At 40.6% G+C, this 23,403-nt stretch overlaps 1 protein-coding gene across 4 annotated transcripts in view; it reads right to left on the bottom strand.

The window, feature by feature from the left end:
• DIXDC1 (DIX domain containing 1) overlaps positions 1-23,403 on the bottom strand; it is a 122,319-nt gene that overhangs the window by 48,253 nt on the left and 50,663 nt on the right. For all 4 annotated transcript variants that reach the window (XM_075190989.1, XM_075190988.1, XM_075190990.1 and 1 more), the window contains 3 exons: positions 21,215-21,340; positions 18,240-18,489; positions 10,080-10,187 (listed from right to left, as the gene is read on the bottom strand). In XM_075190989.1, coding sequence (XP_075047090.1) covers positions 10,080-10,187; positions 18,240-18,489; positions 21,215-21,340 — 484 coding nt within the window. The remainder of the gene's footprint in view (positions 1-10,079; positions 10,188-18,239; positions 18,490-21,214; positions 21,341-23,403) is intronic.

Raw genomic sequence — 23,403 nt, 5'->3', positions numbered from 1 at the left:
ATTAGCCACAGGGCCAATGAAAGAGAAGGGTGGGTAAAATGACAGGACTCCTCCCACCTATCAGATCCCACCATTCTGCTGGTTAGAAGGGAGTTATTATATCTAAATATGAGTTTTCAGTTATTCTAAAGACAAAGCTTTGTTATTCTCTCAGCATTGCTACACTGTGGGTACAGGTTGCAGAGTTAGGAGGAACTCACAGGAAACAGAGCTGTGGGCAAGTAACCCCTCCCAAAACTAAACAAGTTGCTTAAATAGAAGGGGGCATGCATCACATTAGATTTTCACAGCTGTATGACGCAGCGTTTACCAGATATAGCATGGTGTAGAATACTTTCCCTAAGAATAGCTATATAGTCCTAGCATAGCAGTTAGCTGCTAATGACACATTAAATTAAGAGTCTCAGACCAAACCACACAAAGTAGCATCAGTTTGTGTCAATGTGTACGGTTTCTGCATATTTACTCACGCAACAAAACCCTCATGATCTGATGAAACCTGCCAGCAAACAAGTAGACGTTTAAGTGATCCGGCCATGGAGCGCAGGCCAATGCACAGCATCAGTGCGCTCAGCAGATAACCATTATAGGCCTATTTGTTTGGTCACCAAACACATTGACAAGTGCCCTACGGCCAGATCAGTTTGATTTTGACTGGATCATTCTTGGTTATGCTAAATGTTTTCAAATCACATGTGCGCTGATACCAGGCAAGTCGGCAGATGTGTGTGTGGAGGGCACTACTTTAAACACATTTTGTTTGTCTGCTGTTACAATGCAGACATACGCCATGCACCAGAACACAACTTACATATGTGTGTGTGTCATAGGGCTAGTCTGTCTTGACTGGGAATAAGTACTTTATTGGTAGATTTTCCCTGTGACTTTTAGCCAGACAAGAAAAAGATGTCAAAGGATATAAAAACAAGATAATCCATTTCTAAGATTGTCAGCTGACCCCACAGGCAAACACATAATATGATGCGCATATTTGTATGCATGTGTAAATGCATATTGACTTTGTGAAACCGGAAACGAGGTGGACACCCCACAGGGAGTTGAAGAGGATCAGCATGTTGTGTCCAATCCATTATCCTTTCTGTGGGTAGCTTTCCATTTGTCTAGCCTTATAATATGTCCAATGTGATTAATTGGAAGCAGTCAGCCTGCGAGACACCGATTAAATCCTAATTAAATAGTGCACAGTACCTTTGGCCATAATTAAGATAATTATCAGCTATGCAGAGCACCGTAGACAAAGCAGGGTTCTCCAAGGGATTTTAGTTATGTTGTAACCTAGCACATAGTTCTGTGTAATGCAATATATGCAAGCTATTGTTATAACCAGAAATATATAAAGTGTCAATATCGTCAAGGTCATATTGGCTTTTTCCAACATTGTTTCACTTAGATCATACAGGGTCACACAGCACGTTTCTGATATCTAATGCCTATTTTAAAGCTGACCACACATGGTGCAGTCCAGAGTCCAATTCAGCTATAATGTAAGAAGCCAAACTGGACATGATTCAGCCATTAGTCGCTTGGGTCGAGCAGCCAGATCTCCTCTAGGGTCACCAGGCCAATAGTGTTGATCTGCGGTAATGTTCCAACAATATTTACTAACATATCCAATAATGATCCATTTGATTTTGATCCGATTGTTATTAGGAAATGGGGATATCTCTGCAGATGCAGTGTTTGTGGCCAGCATGACGATTAGCAATTTTCTTTTCATCGCAATTATTAAACTATAACCGAAAGGAGGTCTCTGCCAATAACAACTAAGGGGAGTATTCAATTGTTAGTGAGGTTTTTTTTCCCGCTGTGTTAAGAAAAAAAAAAAATCTCCTGCGGGATTTTGACGGCAATAGCGACCGTTTTGAGTTAATGCATCGGAAAAACTTGTGCAATTCAATTGAAAAAGAGGAAACGCTGCCCCCGCGCGTTAAAAATTGTGTTTGCGAGATTTTAGGGGAGTGAAGGGAAGCTTTAACGCGGTCATGTATAGGTTTTGCATACATTTCCATACATTAGATTGCATTACACATGATAATATCTACATTACAGTACTTTCTTTAGCATACTTTTTAATTCAACTATTTTTTACCATACAATCATCTATACCATGTCAAAACACATTACTGCATTCATATTTGTACCAAAAACATACAAAGATTTAAATAATTAGTGTTTTTTGTTTTTTTTGTATTTCATTATTTTTTCACAAGACAATCAACTTACACAAGTTAGACATTAGTGATAAACATAAGTTTAAATTTTTTTCCACATTATTACATGATTTTAAATTCTTTTCAGAGGATTTTTATTTTTAACACACCCCAAGGAGGTGCGAGATAAAACAGCATATTTTCCTGTTTTACCCGCCACGTTAAAAAACAATTGAATAGCTTTTAATGCGGCTGCTTCGTGCACACCCGATACTTTAAAAAAAACCTCTACTGGAGCGTGAGAGGACCGTTTGATGAAAAAAAACGTAGCGTTAAAAATGGAATTGAATTGTGGGTAAAGTTAACCCGCTCGAAAATTATAAGAAACAGCGTTAAAATGACATAAGACGATCAAAAAACAACTCGCTGACAATTGAATACCCCCCTAACAGTCTAATTTGATAGTGTGAGACAGACGTACAGGGTCGGACTGGCCCGCCGGGGGACCGGTCTATCCCCCGGTAGGCCCCGACCCTGATCGCTCCCCTCTTCGTTGGTGGGGGAGCGAGTAACTGAAGACAAAAAAAAACAAAAAAAACCTTGCGTGTCTGCGGCGCTGGCTCCGTGCGCACTGAATGCCGGGCGTGACGTCATCACGCCCGACATTCAGTGAGGAGCGCCGCAGACAGAAGACAGAAGACAGAAGAGAATAAAGAATCAGATAGAAAAGGTAAGTGAGGGAATGGAAGAAAGAAGAGAGCATGAAGGCAGAGCATGAAGGCAGAGCGTGAAGGGGGAGCATGAAGGGGGAGCATGAAGGGGGAGCATGAAGGCAGAGTGGAGGGGGAGCATGATGGCAGAGTATGAAGGCAGAATGAAGGGGGAGCATGAAGGCAGAGCATGAAGACAGAGTGGAGGGGTAGCATGAAGGGGGAGCATGAAGGGGGAGCATGAAGGCAGAGTATGATGGCAGAGTGGAGGGGGAGCATGAAGGCAGAGCATGAAGGCAGAGTGGAGGGGGAGCATGATGGCAGAGCATGAAGGGGGAGCATGATGGGAGAGCATGATGGCAGAGTGAAGGGGGAGCATGATGGCAGAGTGGAGGGGGAGCATGATGGCAGAGCATGAAGGGGGAGCATGATGGGAGAGCATGAAGGCAGAGTGAAGGGGGAGCATGATGGCAGAGTGGAGGGGGAGCGTGAAGGGGGAGCATGAAGGGGGAGCATGATGGCAGAGTGGAGGGGGAGCATGATGGCAGAGTGGAGGGGGAGCATGAAGGCAGAGTGGAGGGGGAGCATGAAGGCAGAGTGGAGGGGGAGCATGAAGGCAGAGTGGAGGGGGAGCATGAAGGCAGAGTGGAGGGGGAGCATGAAGGCAGAGTGAAGGGGGAGCATGATGGCAGAGTTAAGGGGGGCCAGGAGAAGGGGGAAACAAAAGCAGCATGACACAGGGTGATGAAGGGGGGGCAAAAACAGCATGGAGGGCGCAGTCTGATCATAAGGAGGCCCAGCATGGTGATTAAGGGGCACAGTAATGTGTGTGTGATGGCACAGCGGGCTTGTGGCAATGTAATGTGTGTGTGGTAGGTGGTAGCTAAATAATGGGTGCTATTTTCTTTGTAGGGTGAAGGTGGGACAATTTAATTTAAGATGGGGTGGTTTGGGGGCTTTTAATTAAATGTGAATATGAATTATTTAATGGCAGTGACGGTTGCGGGAAATAGGTATATTTATTATACGTATTATACATAAATGCGATTTATTGCAGGGGCTGTCTGGGGGGAGGGAAATAGGTTTATTAAATGGGAATACTATAACTTTAATGTTGTGGCTGGAGGAAGGCCTAAGTATTAATTGTTGGTCCTATTGATTTAATGCCAGGGCTGGTTGGAATCTTCTAAATGTACCCATTATTTTTTCCAAATAGGGCCCTCAACATTCCAAGATCCAGACAAGCAGCAACTAAAGAAACCAGCAGCTGCAGGTGGTAAAAGTGACAACAACAGGTAGGACAGTCTGTCAAAAATTCTGAGTCTAGTGCAGGCTTGGCTAACCTGTGGCACTCCAGGTGTTGTGAAACTACAAGTCTCAGCACACCCTTCCAGCAATAAGCTGCTATATATTGGCAAAGCATGCTGGGGCTTGTAGTTTCACAACACCTGGAGTGCCACAGGTTAGCCAAGCCTGGTCTAGTGGGACAATACCGATTTATGGTGACTGTTCTGCCCAATCTAAGGGGCAGGTCAGACTGTGTACTCTTTATACACACACTGCATTCTTTATATACTACACTATGGTGCTAGCTGTCCTTCGTGGGCTGACCACTCCCCCTCTAGCGTCTAGTCTCGCCTCTATGATGACTGGCCACACCCCCTCTGGTGGGCCCCTAGCATTGCAGTTCCCCGGTGGGCCCTTCATGCCCCAGTCCGACACTGCAGACGTATATGGAAAAGTGATACAAATGTAAAATGCAGTTGCGACTGAACAATAGTAACAGATGTGGCAAAATTAAACACAGGCCGAGATATGGCGATGCAGAGGGAAGGAACATTAAGGTAGAACAAATGGAGAGGAAGGTCTACAAAGTAATGGGTTGCTGATAGACTTCTTAAGGCCCGTGGAGAGAATATGACTGAAACTAAAGGACATGCAGCCAAATGAAGGATGATTATTTTAGGCAATGCTGTGAATTATTGGAAGCTACCATGAATGAGATAAAAAACAGAGTAAGGAGATCAAGATATTGCGGAGAGGAAGGAAATCTTAGTTGTTGAGTTTGTGGATGGACTATGGATAAGAACAGTGGCGCACGCAGGGGGGGTTTCTGGGTCTCCAGAACACCCCCCCCCTCCACTAACTAAGTGCCCACCATAGTGGCACTGTCCTATACAGCAGCCGGGGCGCTGTCAAAGAAGCATCCGCGGCGGTGATGTATTGTATACAGCACCGCCGCGGATGCTTCTTTGACAGCGCCGCGGCTGCTGTATAGGACAGCGCTGCAGAAACGGAGCTGCTGCACATGCCCGGGCGCATGCGCAGCAGCTCTCTCTCGTGTGTTTTTTTGGGTCTGACATCCCTGCGTGCGCCCCTGGAGAAAAATAGGAAGTAAGCAAACCAAATAATAGGAAATTGCAGAAGTCAAGCAAAATTAAAGAGAAAATGAGCATTATGACAAACCACTAACATACATATAACTGTATTATTTGTAATATTGTAAAGTTCAATTGTACATAATTCTAAATGACATGTCTAAAATATTCTTGATGATACATTTCTTTTACACTGCAGTACATTATTAGTCAGCAGGATTCTGTCAATATTAAAATGAGATACTATAGCCATTTGCAATAGTTAGCGCCCATACTAGGTGATGCTAACATTGTGCCATTTGTGGGCAGATGCTACGTAAGCTGACTTGTTCATAAGCCAGGTTTAATACATGGGTTCTCGCCACAGCTACAAAAGCAGAGAGGCTTTCCAACACTCTCACCAATCAGAGCGCAGCCAGTCTGTATTGACTAGTGTTCAGTCTCAGAATCTGTCATTCGCACAGCGGCTCCACAAGAGACGTTCTTCGGTGTCTATCTGAGGGTTTTTTCAGGATTTCAAGCTTCAAGACAGATGAGAACCCCCTCAGTGGAATAAGTGGGTAAAAGAGGGATTTTGTATTGGGGTGTCTATTTAAAATAAAGGACTTTATTGCTGCGTAAGAGTATTTTATTACAGGGGCACTACAGGTTCCAGCAGGCCCTGGTCCCAGCATACTGTGGAAGTTATGGGTATATTAGCACTTGCAGTTCTACAAGCGCCAGCATAGCCAGGCAGTTTACGGCTGCCAGGTCTTGCTGAGACCTGTAGTGCACAAGCATAAAAATACATTTTCCACAACTAACTCTATTACAGACCAGGGATGTGGGAAGAGCCCAGGGGCTAGATTTACTAAGCTGCGGGTTTGAAAAAGTGGGGATGTTGCCTATAGCAACCAATCAGATTCTAGCTGTCATTTTGTAGAATGTACTAAATAAATGAAAGCTGGAATCTGATTGGTTGCCATAGGCAACATCCCCACTTTTTCAAACCCGCAGCTTAGTAAATCTAGCCCCTAGTGTTTTCAGCATGGGGTTGTTTATTCCTAGGGGGGAGGGGCAATATTTTTTTGGGCCCAATTCCTCTAGGGAATTCAGCTCCATGCTGAACGGGCTAGGGCTGGTGCACATTATGACAGGGGACCCCATTCTGTGCGGACATTATGACAGGGGGGAAGGGGGACCCCAAGCTTTTCTAGGGAGACCCTAACTTTATTTGCCCCTAGATTTTGCCTCTACCAGTCTACTGAGCGCTAGTGTTAGTAGCTCTTTTTGGAGGATGTTTTTTTTTTGTATTTAATTATTTATTTCTTATTTTTTGTAAAACACTATCAAAATCTTGCACCACGGGTCGAGCACCCGCAACAGATATGACTGGCGTATCTGGGGCTGTGTCAACCACTACATAGACAGCGTGTACATAAACACGCCTTTACTGTACTTGCCCTATTCTTACACAACGCTTCCCTCCACCGTGCCACCTACAGGGTAATAACTGTAAGACCAACCTAAGGCTGGGTACACACTACAGTGTTTTCAGCCAACTTATCCGGCCAATCACTCGATAAATGACTGTTCAGCCCAATATCGCATTAGTGTGTACACTCAGACGATGAACAAAAGTTGTTCCAAAGCACAGACCATCGTTTGTTTTGATTATTCAGTAGAACTATAAATCCTGTTCAGCTATAGAACAACATCCCTCCAATCCTGCAGTGTGTCACTCACGATCTGGACCTCCATAGAGTTTACAGAGTCACAATCTTTTTGGTTATGACAGATGAAGAGCACAGATCTGAGGGTAAATCTTGTATAGTGTATACACATGAATCGGCCTGCTGATTTTCCAGTCGTTAGTAAAATGGTTGTAGATAACACATTGGTCGGAAATTTCTGTAGTGTGTACCAAGCCATTGTCAACAAAAACCCACTTGCATTCAAATCTACATGAACCCCAAAACAACATGAACCCCCAAACAGTTACATTTCAACTGCAATAAAACAAGAAATACATTTTATGGCACTGGTCCTTGCCTATAATATCCCAGCACAAATAAGACTTTGTACATACAACAAGCATATTCTACAAGATGATAACAAACAGTACAAGAACATTGTAAGATGCCTTCCCTTTGAAACAATGTTTATTACAAATGTCTACACTAGAGTTTTAGACAACCAGCTATACTATACATAACAACGCCTAGCCCGTTCAATATCTTTCTGGGTCCTATCACAAGCCATTTGGGACTGCAGGAAACTGCAGTAAGACAGCTTGTGCAGACGTGTAGCCAAATTGGACATACATCTGGTCCCTCAACCCGAGCAGAGGATCAGACGATTATCCCGTTACTCACAACAGACGGAAGCTATTTGGCATACTGTATTACGTAATTAGTCTTTTAATTTATGTAATTACAGCCAAATGAGTATATATATATGTCTAAATTCACAACATTCTAATGCACCCCGACTCCATTATAAAATGTGTATTTACTGTTCAGAGAAAATGTGAAATATTCAAAGTGGAATGTGTTATGTTTGGAACAAGTATGTTGTGACAAGTACTTACTTTCAGTTATGGCTTCTAATATCTTCATATTTATCATAGCTTAAACGGAGAATCACGTATAACCTGTCTTACAACATCAGATCACAAACAAACAAATCATTTTACTTGTTTTAAGCAAAGAGGTTCCTGATATATAAGTACAGCTAAGTACAAGTGGTGTGAGAAAGGTCACAACATATCACTGTTTTTATTACATTATGTACTTCAGACAATAAGACTCATTAATTTGTATGTTTGCCTGAATTCTTGATCTTTCTTTAATTTTTAGCGAATAGTAAAAGGACAATAAAGGTTAAAATAAACCCTATGTATATATATATATATATATATATATATATATATATATATATATATATATTTATATACACATACACACACACACACATATATATATATATATATATATATATATTTATATACACATACACACACACATATATATATATATATATATATATATATATATATATATATATATGTGTGTGTGTATGTGTATATAAATATATATATAGATATATATATATATATACATACATATATACACACACACACATACAGACACATCATGCACACACACATGTACAGACACACACAGTATTCAGAGCAGCAGAAGCACTGTGCCCAAGGCTGCCTGGGGGACATTCATTCCTGTTATTAATATTAATGTAATTATAATTATATAAAGAAATCAAACCATTCAATTTAAGTCTCTTCTCAGCATAGAATAGTGAACAACAATAATAATCCCATAGCTAACTGCTCTTTCTTCAACAACCAACTTTGCAACAAAGGAAAGACTAGTGTATTCCATTAGATGAATACTAATTTGTGTTTAGCGGTATTTCAAGACAACTAAGGAATTACATTAAAGTGTGTCATCTATGTATCTATGTATCACACACCTCTAGAACACAACCCGGACTATGTCATGTTATACAGAACTACAATACACAGGTGGCATGAATTTATGTAAAACTCCTGTAAAATTATTATTATTATCATTTATTTGTTAGGCGCCACAAGGTTTCTGCAGCGCCGTACATAGTACAAACAGGAGACTATACAGGGAGACATAGTACAGAGCAATAAACACAAAGTACCAGTACTTCAGAAACTTCGGGCAGACATATGGGTGAAGACGGAGCACAAGAACAGGTATGGAGACAGGAGGGGAGAGGGGCCCTGCTCATACGAGCTCACACCCCAAGGGAGGGTGAACAAATAGGCACAAGAGGGAGCCAATAAAGTAAGGGAGAGAAAGGTGGGGCTAGGGGAGAGAGGGGAGAATGAGAGAAGGAGGTTAGCGAAGGAGCAACAAGGTTAGGGTTAAGTGGATGGTTGGTAGGCTTTGAACAACAGGTGAGTTTTAAAATATAGCCATATATTTGGAGGGTGATGATGTCACTGTGAAGCAAAAATGCAACACCGTCCAACATGTTGTAATTCCAAAACTATAAACCTCTGCGTGGTTACGTGGTCACAGACCTCCTCAGTGACAACTAAGATTAATTTAACATTATTCTCATTAAAATACATAAGTGATGTTAATATATGTATACGGTCCTGTAAATAATACCTGTATATACACTGAGCTTATAACTGGTGCGTTACGATGTCATCACATCAGCGTTCATTAGGAAAACCTGTCTACTATAAGGGATAATGTATGTTATTACAGAAATGTTGTGTAACCTCGGATGTCTGTGACCTGCCTACAGTGCATTGATAATGTCACAGACTGCTGAGACATCTACTGTCCCCATCATCCATATATTAACATTACTACAGATCCAATTTCTGCAATCTGGGTACATTATTTTAAATGTTGCTAGTGCAGTTATGTGCTCAAAAAGCAAATCTACATTTGCTAAATACAAATACAAACGTGTGAGAGAACGCAATTTAAATGTTTAGTCTAAGTATAATCTCTAAAAGTTAAGAAAACCTGCAATATAAAAACCATCATATGACAGACACATCTAGGTCTAATATCAGTATAAACAGGCCCATAGGACATGATATGTTTAATAATGAGTCTACTTCGCTCCTGTAATGCACCAGAGTGAAAGTGAAGACATCAAGAGTACAATATACTACAAAAATCAGCAAATTTAAATGAGATGGTCATTTCTGTCTATCACAAGGCAATAGACTAGTACAATGTAACGTGTGCCTTCTAGTATGATAACAGCATACTTGTAACTTAGATTTCACATCTATGACATATATCACTGTAGGAACAGCAGCCTACCCTGATGACTCAGACGGAGAGCTGCTGCCTTGATGACCTTCATATTGCTTCACCATCGCCCGCACACTCCAGTATGGGTTTCCAATCTCTTCATCCACACTGCCGGTCCTGAACAGAAATACATTGGAGCATGTTATTAGTTACTCATGTAAATAATCTCAATATTATGGGGGGAATTCAATTGGCTGCTAGGTGCCGCTAGACATCGCCTTGATGTCCGGCTTCCTACATTACCGGCCAATACGGTACAGAATCTCCTCTCATTTTCTCCTCGCATCTCTATGGGACGCGAGGAAAAAGGAGCAGAGATTTCAGAAAAAGACTCAGAGACAATGTATGTCCATGGACTGTTCTGGGGACACATCACGGTTCATTCAATTCCCCCCTATATGTAAAACTCTACAAGGTTAATGTAATAATCCATAGTAATATGTTATTAAAAATTAGTAAATGTGATATTGTGAGCTTGTCAGATTTTATGTTTGTGACTTTTTACAGGACATCAGTAGTGTCAGAATGGGCCTCACTTAACACTGTAGAAAAAAATTAGTGCTGAAACCTAAGGCAACCAATCAGCTTTTAGCAATCTAGTAGTGTCCAAACATGTTCATTTTCACTATTTAACTATGTATAGAATGCGTAGAACTATAGAACTATATATAGAATGCCTGGAACTATAGAACTATGTATAGAATGTGTAGAACTATAGAACTATATATAGAATGCCTGGAACTATAGAACTATGTATAGAATGCGTGGAACTATAGAACTATGTATAGAATGCCTGGATTGACTGCCTGGGCATTCTTTGCCTGTAAAACATATTATTTCACAGTTACAGTACGTAATTGTTGCAAATGTTTATTTCTACAATACCAGCGCAATGATCTGATCACTGCCTGTTTTTAATTTGCTAATTTGCGCCTATCCAAAGGTTTCTGGAATTTCACTAATAACTGCTATACAATACACCAGCAATTAACTTTTAGGGGGGTATTCAATTGTTAGCGAGTTTGTAATTTTGAGCGAGTTAAGTCTTTTTTTTTTATTTTTTATTTTCAAGTGCTACTTTTTTGTTTTTAATAAAAATCTATGGTGTACATGAGGGTGTTTACTGCATTTCTTGGGTTTTTATTATTTTTAATAAAGATTTGTGGTTGGAATGAGGGTGTTGTGCTTTTATTTAACATTTTGCTTTGTGGAACTACAGATCACAGCCAGCCGTGGGTGTAAGAGCATGTTGGCACTTGTGGTTCTACAAGTGCAAACATGCCCTGGGTGCCATGGGTACGCTGGGGCTTGTAGTTAGACAAGTAGCAGCATGCCCACACTATTTAGGCCAACATGGCTGGCTGGGACATGTAGTTCCCCAAGTCAAAAATTTTTTTTTGTTTTTTTTCATACAAAATCCCCATTTATTACCCTACTACCCACAGCCCAGGCGTAGTAGGAAGAACCCTAGTGCTATCGGCACTGGGCTGGGTGTCCCTAGGGGGGTGGCCCGCTTACATTTTTCAGCGGACCGCACTCCCTAGGGAATCCAGGCCAGCGCTGAACAGTCTGTGGGTGTTTAGTCATTATGGCCGTGGGACCCAAACTGCGTTTCCCCCCCCTGCTATAGTGTCTGGTTTGCCTAGTGCTGGTTCAATGAAAATAGGGGGAACCCTACGCAAATTTTTTCAAAGATTTAAACACACACAGCAATAGCCTGCCAGCACTAGGGTTATGACTAAAGTATAGAGTGGGGAGCAAACGCTTTTGGTTTTAAAAAATAAATAAATAACATGCTACTTTTCACAATTTTGATGAGAGCTGACTGAGGTCAGGCACAACCACCCCCCCATTCCCCTCTAAAAAAAAAAAAATAAAGTTTAAATACATACACCACTAATGGATTTTTTTAAAGGGGGAACTTTGATTTTTTTTAATTATTACACTGTTATTTTTTTAAAAAAAAAATAGTACTTTTCAGTTTTTAGGTTATTTTAATGAACTTTTACACCTATTTTTTCAGTTTAATTTAGATTTTTCTTAAGTTAAAATTTTTTTTTTTTCTTTGAGCAGACCAAGGAGGTGCGAGATGAAACAGCAGATTTGCCTGTTTCACCCACAGCGTTAAACAATTGAATAGCTTTTTCCGCTGAGCGTTCGCATCCAGCCTATACTTTAACATTAACAAACGGTTGGAGTGCGATAAGACCGTTTCGGTAAAAAAAAGATTAGAATTGCGGGAGAAGTTTCCGCGCTCGAAAATAAGAAAAAAAAAAAAAAAAAAAGAAGACTTATCTCGCTCGAAATTACAAACTCGCTAACAATTGAATACCCCCCTTAGTATTAAACTGAATTCTGCAATTAGCTTTCATCTGTTCTGTGCAAGTTTGACAATGAAGGCAAATGTCTGAGATCTTGGTATGGTTTAGTGCAGATCTGCACCTTTGGGTAATAGTAGTAATTGACCCATAGGGGTCTAGCTATCAAACATTCTAAAAAGGAAAAGTGAAGGCGTTGCCCATAGCAACCAATCAATTCTAGTTTTATTTCCTAGAATGTACTTGATAAATGAGAGCTAGAATCTGATTGGTTGCTATAGGCAACATCTCTACCTTTCCTTTTTAGAAGATTTGATAGAACTACCCCTTAATGTTTGTGCACTGCTGACCCACACTTAATGCTGCATTGTAAGAAGCCCGAGCCTTCTCCTATTGTCAGTCCTCATCTGTAAAAAGAGGTGCCTTGGGAGTAGTCGTCCTCCTATCCACTCTGCCAGCCCTCCGCAGGAGACAAGTCCCCCCATAGACAGGACTCCTTTTTATCTTTGCTGTCTATTGCCTTTATGTAGCAAATTGATCAGAGTAACAATGACAATTTCACCCCACCAATGTACACATACAAATACACATGCAACCTAGCAATGATGACGCCAATAAATATTTCATATTATCTCCCAGAGAACAAAGTAACACAGCAGTTAGACAGGAAGAAGCGATGCCTAGGAGAAGCTGATGCCTGGTTGCTATAGTAAAACACATACTCTGGCTAAGCATATCAGCTCTCCCAGAGCACTCATGTCAATGTGAATTATAACAAAACCAATAGCTCACCAGGAGTACACATTGTTTATACCCTAATGGATTTTTGCAATTGTTTTTAATGATTTTTTTGTTATATTGAGAAGTAAATAAAATACTGAGCACCGAATAGTACGTAATGGAATACACAGTATCAACAAAGCTAATTGCAGGTGAAAGCACCATCGATCCTTATCCGTACACCCAGTAGAGTAGATATTGGTAAATGGTCTGGTATACATGCCGGGTACGCCTGTGTCTGCTTATCACCTCCGGATAGACTCTGAAACCTTACATTAATAGGATTAATAGGATTCCGGCTTATTGTGCCTAGCACCTGACATCATTAGTTAGGTTTCCCTGCCTCACTGCAATTAGCACCCTATAAGAATTATGGGATGTATGAGCATTGTTCTGGTCAGTTTGGTGATTTCTGTTTGAAGTTTATGAGAACTGCAACATGGTGTGTACGATGCTCATCCCTTAGGTGTCAATCATTACAGATGTCTTTCTTCAACCCACACTGGATGTACGGTTGTAAAACAGACACATTGGATAACACTAACATGTCTTACTTATTCTATCATTGGTGTATCCTGCCTTTCTGAATTAGTCCCATCCTATTCCATACTCCTAAACATTATCTCTTATTTACATCATACCGACTTCACCTATACTATACTAGTCTCATTCTACCTGTAATGCTGTCATTGGCTACTCCATTCTCTTCTAGTTCAATATTATTGAACTGTCTATATGGTGTTAATAAAGTTACCTAAGATATAGATAAAGGGATGAGACGTGTGCCACTTATCGTATCTTGTGTGAAATAGCTCTGTACATGCCCAGAAAGTGAAAGCCCATATATACACCTATGTAGACCAGCGGCAGACCTAGAAGTAATTTAAAAGGGGGTGGGGGTGATTATGCATAACCACGCCCATCCTTCATTCTGATTGGCTGCCCCAGGAAAACCCCAACCACCCGCAATTGGCCCCGCCCCCTCCACCCGTTTTGATCAGCGTCTTGGACCTAAATTTAAAGAACTTGTACTGCAACTGAATCCGCCACTGATGTAGGCTTGCATGATTTTGGCACCAACACACGCTAGTGCCTGGAGAGGCGGTATAGAAGAAGGAAGGGGCGTTCTAACATTGCCCAAGTACAGTAAGTCTGGGTACACACTGGGTACACACTACACAATTTTCCAGCCAATGTGTTATCTATAATGACTGCACAAATGACTGAAAAAAGTCCCGATCACCATGCCGATTCATGCGTAAACACTGTTTTACAACAGTTACCTTCAGATCTGTGCTCATCATCTGTCATAACCATCAAACTGAAAAGACCATGACTCTGTAAACTCTATGAAGATCCTGATCATGAGTGCATACACACTGCAGGATTGGAGCGACATTGGAACAAGATTTATAGTTCTGCTGAACAACCAAGTGAAACGACGATCGGTACTTTGGAACAACTATCGTTCATCGTTTAAGTATACACACTCGAGTCATTGACCCAATAGTCGGCTGAAAAGCCTGTAGTGTGTACCCAGCCTAAGGGCGTGTTTGCTGAATTGCTGGTGCATAGATATGCTGCTGATAATAGCTGATGATGGTGAGATCAATAGCACTAGCTAACCGCTTCTGATTGGCTGACACTGATGCGGCTTCACACAATGGATACTTTCCTCACTGATCATGCACATATTATAGGATTTTGTGTGTATTTAAAAATAAATAAATCTTACTTTCATTCATACGCGAGAAGGAAGGTTATATCTGCTGTATTATATGTTACAAATAGCAAAAAAGTTTTCCCTATGAAGACAAATGTTTACAAAGCTATAATTGTGCTTACGATCTGGATCTGTTTATGTGTATGTGGGTGTAAGTACACATGCCACAAACATGGTGTATATTTACTGAATGCTGAGCTGGAGGCAATTTTAGATGCGCCGACTCAGCATATGGGCTGAAATCTGCTTTTTTCTTCTTTTTTTTTGTGTGTGAGCATTTTTGGGCCATTAATTACGTTCAACTCTACATCAGCCCAATTCAGTATAAATTAAAGGTTAAAGATTGTCATGATGGTAGATCCATATGGAGAATTTTTTCTTTCAGCAAAACAATTGCATACTTCAAACTTATCACTGTTTTTAATTTTAATGGTCTTTGTACTTCATATTTTAGATTTATATTTGTATAAAAATAAAATACTTGAATGTTTTTTCCACCTCTGCATTTTCTGCACATTCTGCTTTTGCTTTCATATTTACACCTCTCCCCAGCAATTTGGTGGCATACGTAGGTCTGCTCCTGAATCCAGTGACTAGTGAAATCCAGCCCCAGGTCACTCAGCACAGTGGTGGTGTCGCTATCAGGAGGGGGGCTGCCCAAGCCCCCCACCCAGAGGTTACCAGCCCTGTGCTCAAAACTGCTAGAGCTCATCCCAACTCCCCTGTAATTAACAAGATAGGGTTCCCAGGAATAGCAATGTTGCCACTCGGCTGACTATAGCTGGGTGACAGTATAATGGACAGAGGTCCCTAAGCTGCAAATTCATTCATTTAAACTGTGATGTGAACACAGCAATCTGAGTCCCAAAGCACACTACACACATATGTCTCAGACTCATGTGATATGCGTAGTACGATTCGGTCAAGGATCTATCTGGTGGCAGAACAATTTGTTGGTGGGAATTTCAGTATTAAGCTTTGGAAAACACACTATTGTAGGTGAAGTCCTGTTGGAGCCTAGATGAGACGCCATGGGATGTTACAGTGCTAAAACACTGCAGACGCACACCAGGCTCCAACGGACTACGTGCACAATTGGATTCCGCCCTTTTAGGTGATGTTTCCTTTAACAGTTAATGAGCATTGCATGAATGAAGCTGTGTCATGTTGTATATCAGTGTAATACTTGCTACACCTGTAAGAACTTGGATAGCAACCTACACAGTGAATGTGCATTTCGTGTAACATTAGTTTGTAGCACATGGTTTGCCACCATATTAATGATTTACAGCGTCGGACTGGCCTGCCGGGAAGCCGGTCTATCCACCGGTAGGCCCCGACGCTGGTAAGCCACGCCCCCACCTAATCAGTTGTTCCGAGTGCCAAGCCAGCTGCAGAGAGCCCAAATGCGACAGCATTATACTTTTTACTGTTACACAGCAGCACGAGTACACGGCTGTGCCTCTTAGCAAAAACCGGAAGTTCGGCTTTTGACACGCAGGCTTGCGTTCCAAGGGGGAGGAAGTGTCAGAGTTTTACAAACTGAGGCTGGCGGTGAAAAAAGGTAGTCTTCTGAGCCAGTCCCATTACATTTAATTTGCCAGACGAATCAACATCACGTCCGCTAACCGCTGACCACAACAAGACCACGCACAAGATCCGGAGCACCAACCATAACGGTAGTTTGGAGCGCACTCACTACTGCTTGAAGGTAATTGCATATGATTGTTACCCTCATAACATTACCAGATCCATACGATTGTCACATCTGTATGATTTCTCTACACAACACTACTCTGAAGACTGTCTTGCCTGCACAATTCAAGCTCTCAAAGAAGAGGAGTTGAAGACTTCAGAGACATTATTTCTGCTTATATCTGCTCATTTCTGCAAATTTTTACATATTTCTGCTCAATCACTCATTTGCCCCCTACTCACAGGCACGGTCTCTCACACCACTACCCTCTGTTTCTCAATATCTGCCGACTGTGTAACATTACAACATTTACCATCAACCACTAGTTCCTAATACAATTACTAGCGCACACTTTATGCACCACCCCGTGTCAATATACCATCCACGAAACACCCCCCAATCTCTGATTCTAACTAGATACTACTTATCAATATACTTGAGCGCAAGGTGAAACAACCCCTTCCACTCTTTATATACACACTGCATTCTTTATATACTACTCTATGGTGCTAGCTGTCCTCTGTGGGCTGACCACTCCCCCTCTAGTGTCTGCTCCTGCCTCTTTGATGGTTGGCCACACCCCCTCTGGTGGGCCCCTAGCGTTGCAGTCCCCCGGTGGGTCCTTCATGCCCCAGTCCGACACTGAATGATTATATTATATTATTCTTGTATTTTAACTGTATTAACTTAAAATGTTCACTGCCTTCTATTTTGTGAGACCTTAAGTTAGTTTATACTATTTTATACTCTTGGTTATTGTTTTTGTTGTCTTTCTTGGTGTTTTGTTTTTAAATTAAATAAATGTGATACACTTCTGGTTTGTAGCGATAGAAGGGAAAGTTGCAGGTATGGTCTCTCCCTGTAGCTGAATTTCTATTTATTGGTTTTCAAAATAATTAGCAAATCTTTATTTTTTCTTATTAGTAATGATCCCTAGCAATGTATAATACGTTCATGTGTAACGGAGGTGGTTAGAAACAGTAGTGGTCAGTGAATAGGCCACTCATACAATTTTTGCAGTGAAGGGGATTAATCAGCTCGGGGGAAAGAGTAGAGCAACTGCTGACAGGAGGCACGAGGAGCAGCTTGGCCTTGTGTCTAATATGCCGACACTCCCACTCATGGTATAAGTGAGCCTCCCACTACTACATCCGTAAGTTGCAAGTTGTCAGAAGAAGCTGGTTCTGACATTCTGAGAACTGACTTAATCACTTATGAAACCGGTTTATTCATGTCAGTAGGACAACTTATTGCTATAGCAATTTAGCTTTTCTTGATTTCTTATTTTATCCTAGTTTATTACATAATCTCATTTTATTAGATCATCTCATATTAAATCTTAATTTATTAATACTGTAAAACCTTTAGTGATTTAACTGATGTGATTTTTTGTGAACCCTGGATTACACATAAAGGTGTATATTGATTTAGTTTAACCGCATGCATGTTCTGCTTTAAAAATGCTAAATAGTGTTGTTGATACTTACAGACACAATATAGCTCTGTAAATTTGTGTAACACAACTGATAAATATTTTTGTTTTGTTTTACAAATATCTTTTATTAGATTTCATAGGGTCAGAAACATGGCAAACAAGAACACATATAAAAACATGTTATGGGTAGAGGGAGAGATGGGTTTAATGGATTTACCTTTGCCCATAGCGGAAAACTTCCCGTCCTGATCGAGACATGTCTTGGCGAACGTCAGCGAGAGCAGCGGCAGCACCCTGCGCCATTGCTGTGGTGGAGTGAGGCCTGTGATTGTCAGAATAAAGGGATTGGCTCTTTCCTGACACGCCTAGCGCACTGTGATTGGTGGATCGCCCAGAGACCGGCTTAAAGTGGGCTGCCAGGGTAAGGATCAGTCTCATAATGGATTTAAGGTTCCCATCAACTATATCTGTAACAATACAAAAACACAATCAACCTCTACAAAACAGCATCGCATATCACAAGGAATATCATTGTGAGCATAAGTTCAATGTAAAAATCTCTGCACAAAAGCCAAAAATAATCAGTTAAAAAGATATTATTTACTTTTTCTATATATTCAATAACAACATAATCAAAATACTGCTCATTGTATTGTTCTCAGCATATATGTTAGACCTGGATTGGACATAGAGGTTGTATGATATATATACTGCCTACAGAACTCCTCCATATATGGATCTCAGATATGGGGAATATTCCAGCATTGTCTGGGCACTGAAATCATACAGCAGATGTCTTGTGTGGAACAATCTTGTCATTAGCTCATATTATGATTATCTGTCATGTTATGTTCTATAAAAAGACCTTCTAATCAGAAAATAACAAAAAGTTACAAAAATCTGGTTTAAAGGATTTTCATTTTATTCGGGTGTTTTAGAATTGTAAGTTTACTGTATGTGTGACTCTTCCATTGTCATCATTAGAATTATCAACATTTTAAATCCAAAGCTAAAAGATGTTCTATTGAGGCTGCAGATGTAAATGACACAACCGGTCTCAAACAATAATATTGCATTAATTAGGTCAGAGCTGTAATTCATTATTTCCCTACAAAGGTTTTAATCACAACATTATACAGTTCTTAGGGTTATGACGGGGCATAAGGAAATTGTGGGCAAAATATAACTGCAAAAATATCAAACTTAAACAAATAGAAGCAAAAAATTATAATACCTAAACTCTCATCACATCCTCCCATTTTCGGTTACAAGATTTTTTCCGGGCTGCACCCAATTTGTGGAATTCCCTCTCTCGCACAGTAAGACTTTCCTCTAGTCTTCAAACCTTTAAGCGTTCACTGAAAACCCACCTCTTCAGACAAGGTTATTATACTCCTCAACCACCATCTTATTTTCCCTAGATTACCCTATTACCACCCTCTACACAGCTAACGCAAGACAACAACCCTCTGACCAACATTGCCACACACCCAGCCCACTCAATACTTTTATGTCTGCATTCTAGCTGGTCAATTGTGCAATATGATGTAGCACATGCCCTTGTGTTTCAAACTCCCATTGTCCCATAGATTGTAAGCTTGCGAGCAGGGTTCTCTGGCCTCTCTGTCTGTCTGTATTACCCAGTATTGTCTTATTAATGTTTGTTCCCAATTGTAAAGCGCTACGGAATCTGCTGGCGCTATATAAATAAATGTTGATGATGATTGATGAAGTGATCGCTGTAGTTTTTACTGGACTATATAACCCATGATGACCAGCCAACAGCAGGCATCTATGCTCTAGGGGTCAATAAACTCTACTTTTCAATACTATTAGGGTCAAAGCTAATGGATGACATAATTGAGGCTGGTTGTGGGTTATAGGCCTGATTCATTAACAAACGCAAAACGAACATAATATGCGTTTTTTTAAAAAAAAACAAAAAAAAAAACGAACGAACATCGAGTACACGCACATCCGTATTCAACAAGGAGCAAATCTGAAGATACGTCTGTTTATGAATACAGGTCTATGTCCGTTTTGCTCTAACAGACAAGACACTGCAGGGTACCTCCAATGCATATGTGTCACAATGCAAACGAGTTTTCTGTTTTGCACATAAGTTAAATACTGACTGTTTTTTCATGTAGCACACAAATATCAACTTTAAATTTCAGTGTACAAATAAGCTATCAACTATTTGTGTGCTACATGGAAAAACAGTCAGTATTTAACTTATGTGCAAAACAGAAAACTAGTTTGCACCCCTTGCATTGTAACATAGTTTTGTCCAGGAGACTGAAATAAGAATCCTCTTCATTTAAGATCCTTAATGAATCAGGCCCATAGTCATTAAATACAAAGCATTAAAAAATAAGTTTTTGGGTGTTTTTAATTTATTCCCGCCCCTGCCGTCCATAAAATACATAAAATGTCTCCGGTACATAAAATAAATTTTTACAGTTGCTCCTGATTACAAACACATGTTCTATCATGCATGCACAGCCGGCATCACTAGTAATCGGCACTTACACCAGAACTGTAACTGGTGCAAGTGTTACGACTATAAATCACATACCTTTGAGATGCCAAAACTTTGAATCAGGTGCTGCTATGTGCGCTCGAGCTTGGCACACTCTTACTACAAGCATATGCCCATTCCCCTCCCCTTTCCGCCCATGAAATCTGAGGCTGTAGTAAGGGTCCTTTGCGTTAGAAGATGAATTGGGCATTTCTGTGTTTTTTGGCGCATGGTCCAGTTTTGGCCATGTACAGAGTAATTCATGTTTCTTCATGAATCAGACCCTATATGAGTTCTGCAAGCAAAGATAACTACTTTCTCTAATTTTCAGGACTAATCCCGAGTTTTAAAGATTTTCAGAATTGACCACTTTGAAGAGAAGTATTTTAAATGCAAAGGTGTGTCCAAACAACGCATGATTCAGGCACATGAAAGACCTTAATCACAAATATCTTTCAGAAATATGGGTTTGAAAATTTGGCCAGTAGTTGAAAACAATTGTATTGCTATGTGTGTGAGCAGAGTGAACAATTACGATTAAGCAATTTTCTTTCAGATCTAGAAGTCAGCGAGTACAAATTGTTCATTGCAAAGACGGTTTGTAAAATTCCCAGAGCCATTGCTTGTGTATACCTTGGATGGAGCCTTGCAGAGTACACACAACTACTGACCTTTGGCTGACGTTTGATGCATGCGGATCTTTTTTGATGCCACAAACTGCATAACTTTATCCACATTGTCCTTCATTTCCTGTGTGCAGCTTGGCTGCAGATGAATCCCGCTGAGCTTCTCGCCAGCTGCAGAAGAGGAAAAAAAAACCCAGTATAAACGTTATTACATTGAAAGCATCAAAGGGTAAAACATTAACCTTGCAAGACATAGGTCAAAGTGATGAACATATATTTCTACCGCTACAGCGCAGCAGATGTCAGGTCCATAATAATTGCTGCATCCCCAGGTTATTACTCTCAGTAAATAAGCTAGATTCAGTGGCAAGAAAACAATACGGTCCACTCATTGTGGAATCATGTGCAAATATTCAAGTTTTGATGTGACATCCTCATAAGTTTCACAGCACTATAAATATACAACATATAAATGATACAAAAATAGCTAACTTATAAAATGTAGTCCAGCTGTGGTTATACATCTATATTAATATATAGTTATTTATATATCAAGCAGAGACTCTGCTCAAATTATGGGGGGTACAACCAGATCAAATCATTATCTCCTATTGAGAATACATGGGTAGTTGGCTAAATACAGTGGTTAATTAATTTAGGAAAGAGTGGAAAATATTATCTGAAAATGTTTCAAAAGTGTTTAAAGCTGAACTTATGTGACTACAAGGGACCAGAAAGAAGATTCTTAGACAGGTGCAGATCTCTGCATTGTCGGGCCCCACAGCAAAGTCTGGGTAGGGGCCCGGCGATGCAGATGTAACCTCTGAGGTCCCCGTTCTGCACTGAATATAGGAAAGAGGAGCTTCATCTGAGCATGTGCAGCTGGCTCACAGGCCTCTCAAAATAGGGCTATAAGCTCGGGGGTGGTGTAGAGGCCCCTCTTCTTCTCCTCGGGGCCTCATGGAGCCCGCACCGCCTGCACCCATGTTACTTCTGCCACTGGCTCTGGAGCATTAGCCAACAAAGCTACTTCACCTGCTAGGTAATACAAATGTCAATCCGGTGGGGAGAGCTGCAGCAATGCCATGGCAGACAGAAAACGTCATGCATCCGGCACACTGTGGCTTTCTGACTTATTATTATTAACTACCTATATTTATATAGTGCCAGCATATTATACCACATATTACACAGTTTTAAATCATTAATCATTCACATCAGTCTCTGTCCCCCGTGGAACTTAAAGTCTAAATTCTCTACACAACCTAACATTACCCTACAGGTTAGAGGACATGCTCAGTCCTCAGGAAATCACAAGAAAGAAGATGAGAAATTGGGTGGTTTGGAAGGAATCTGAAAGAGGCGAAATGAAGAGCAAAACATTCTTGGATGATAAATATTCCTGTCGTATCCTCATCTATTACCCAGAAATGTGCTTACTGATAATACTGTACAATAGGCTATATTACTACAACAGCTATGCTGCTCTGTAACATCTGAAGAGATTGTATATATTCAGAAAGCTGAATGGGAATAGACAGCTGTACACCTGCCCATAGTTAGATAGTATTTTTACATAAAGGATTTCAATGGAATTGCAAGATTAATATTTTCTGAAAAATGAAACCAGATTAGTTTTAAAAACTTGTACAATTTAGTGTAGAATGAAATTCACATTAAAAGACTAATGGCACATAGATATGTATCAGCGCAGGAATTGAGCATGTAGGAAGATAAAGGCATTTCCTGACTGCTTAGTGACAAGAAGTGCAGAGATATAGACGTTATTATGTCAAATAGGACTTTTTCTCTGAATGTATTTATAGAACCATTTAACCCACTTAGCACTTTGTCACATTTGCAATCTGGCGATACTAATAGGCAATATGTGGCACCTCCTCTAGCAAACTCTTATTTTCCTATAGATTTCCTATAGATTGTAAGCTTGTCTGTTAATACCTATTCTTGTTATATTACTGTGATTGTTCCCAAATGTTGCAGAGTTTTCTGGTGCTATATATATGTCTGCAGGCCCGGTGCTCCCATTAGGCAACCTTAGGCAGTTGCCTAGGGCGCCGGGACCTGCAGGGCGCCGCTACCGCTGACTAGATTTAAAAATCTAGTCAGCGGAGAGAAGTGGGAGAGAGGTGCTTTTTCCAACGTCCGCCGTCAGTGTGTATTTATTCAGATGCGCCCGGGCGCCTGCTGTATTATCACACTGTCTGTCAGTGACA

This window comes from Mixophyes fleayi, chromosome 11 (assembly GCF_038048845.1).
Source record: "Mixophyes fleayi isolate aMixFle1 chromosome 11, aMixFle1.hap1, whole genome shotgun sequence".
NCBI classification, from domain to species: domain Eukaryota; kingdom Metazoa; phylum Chordata; class Amphibia; order Anura; family Limnodynastidae; genus Mixophyes; species Mixophyes fleayi.
Note: the sequence above shows the minus strand (reverse complement) of the source record. Positions and strands in the feature narration are given on the sequence as shown.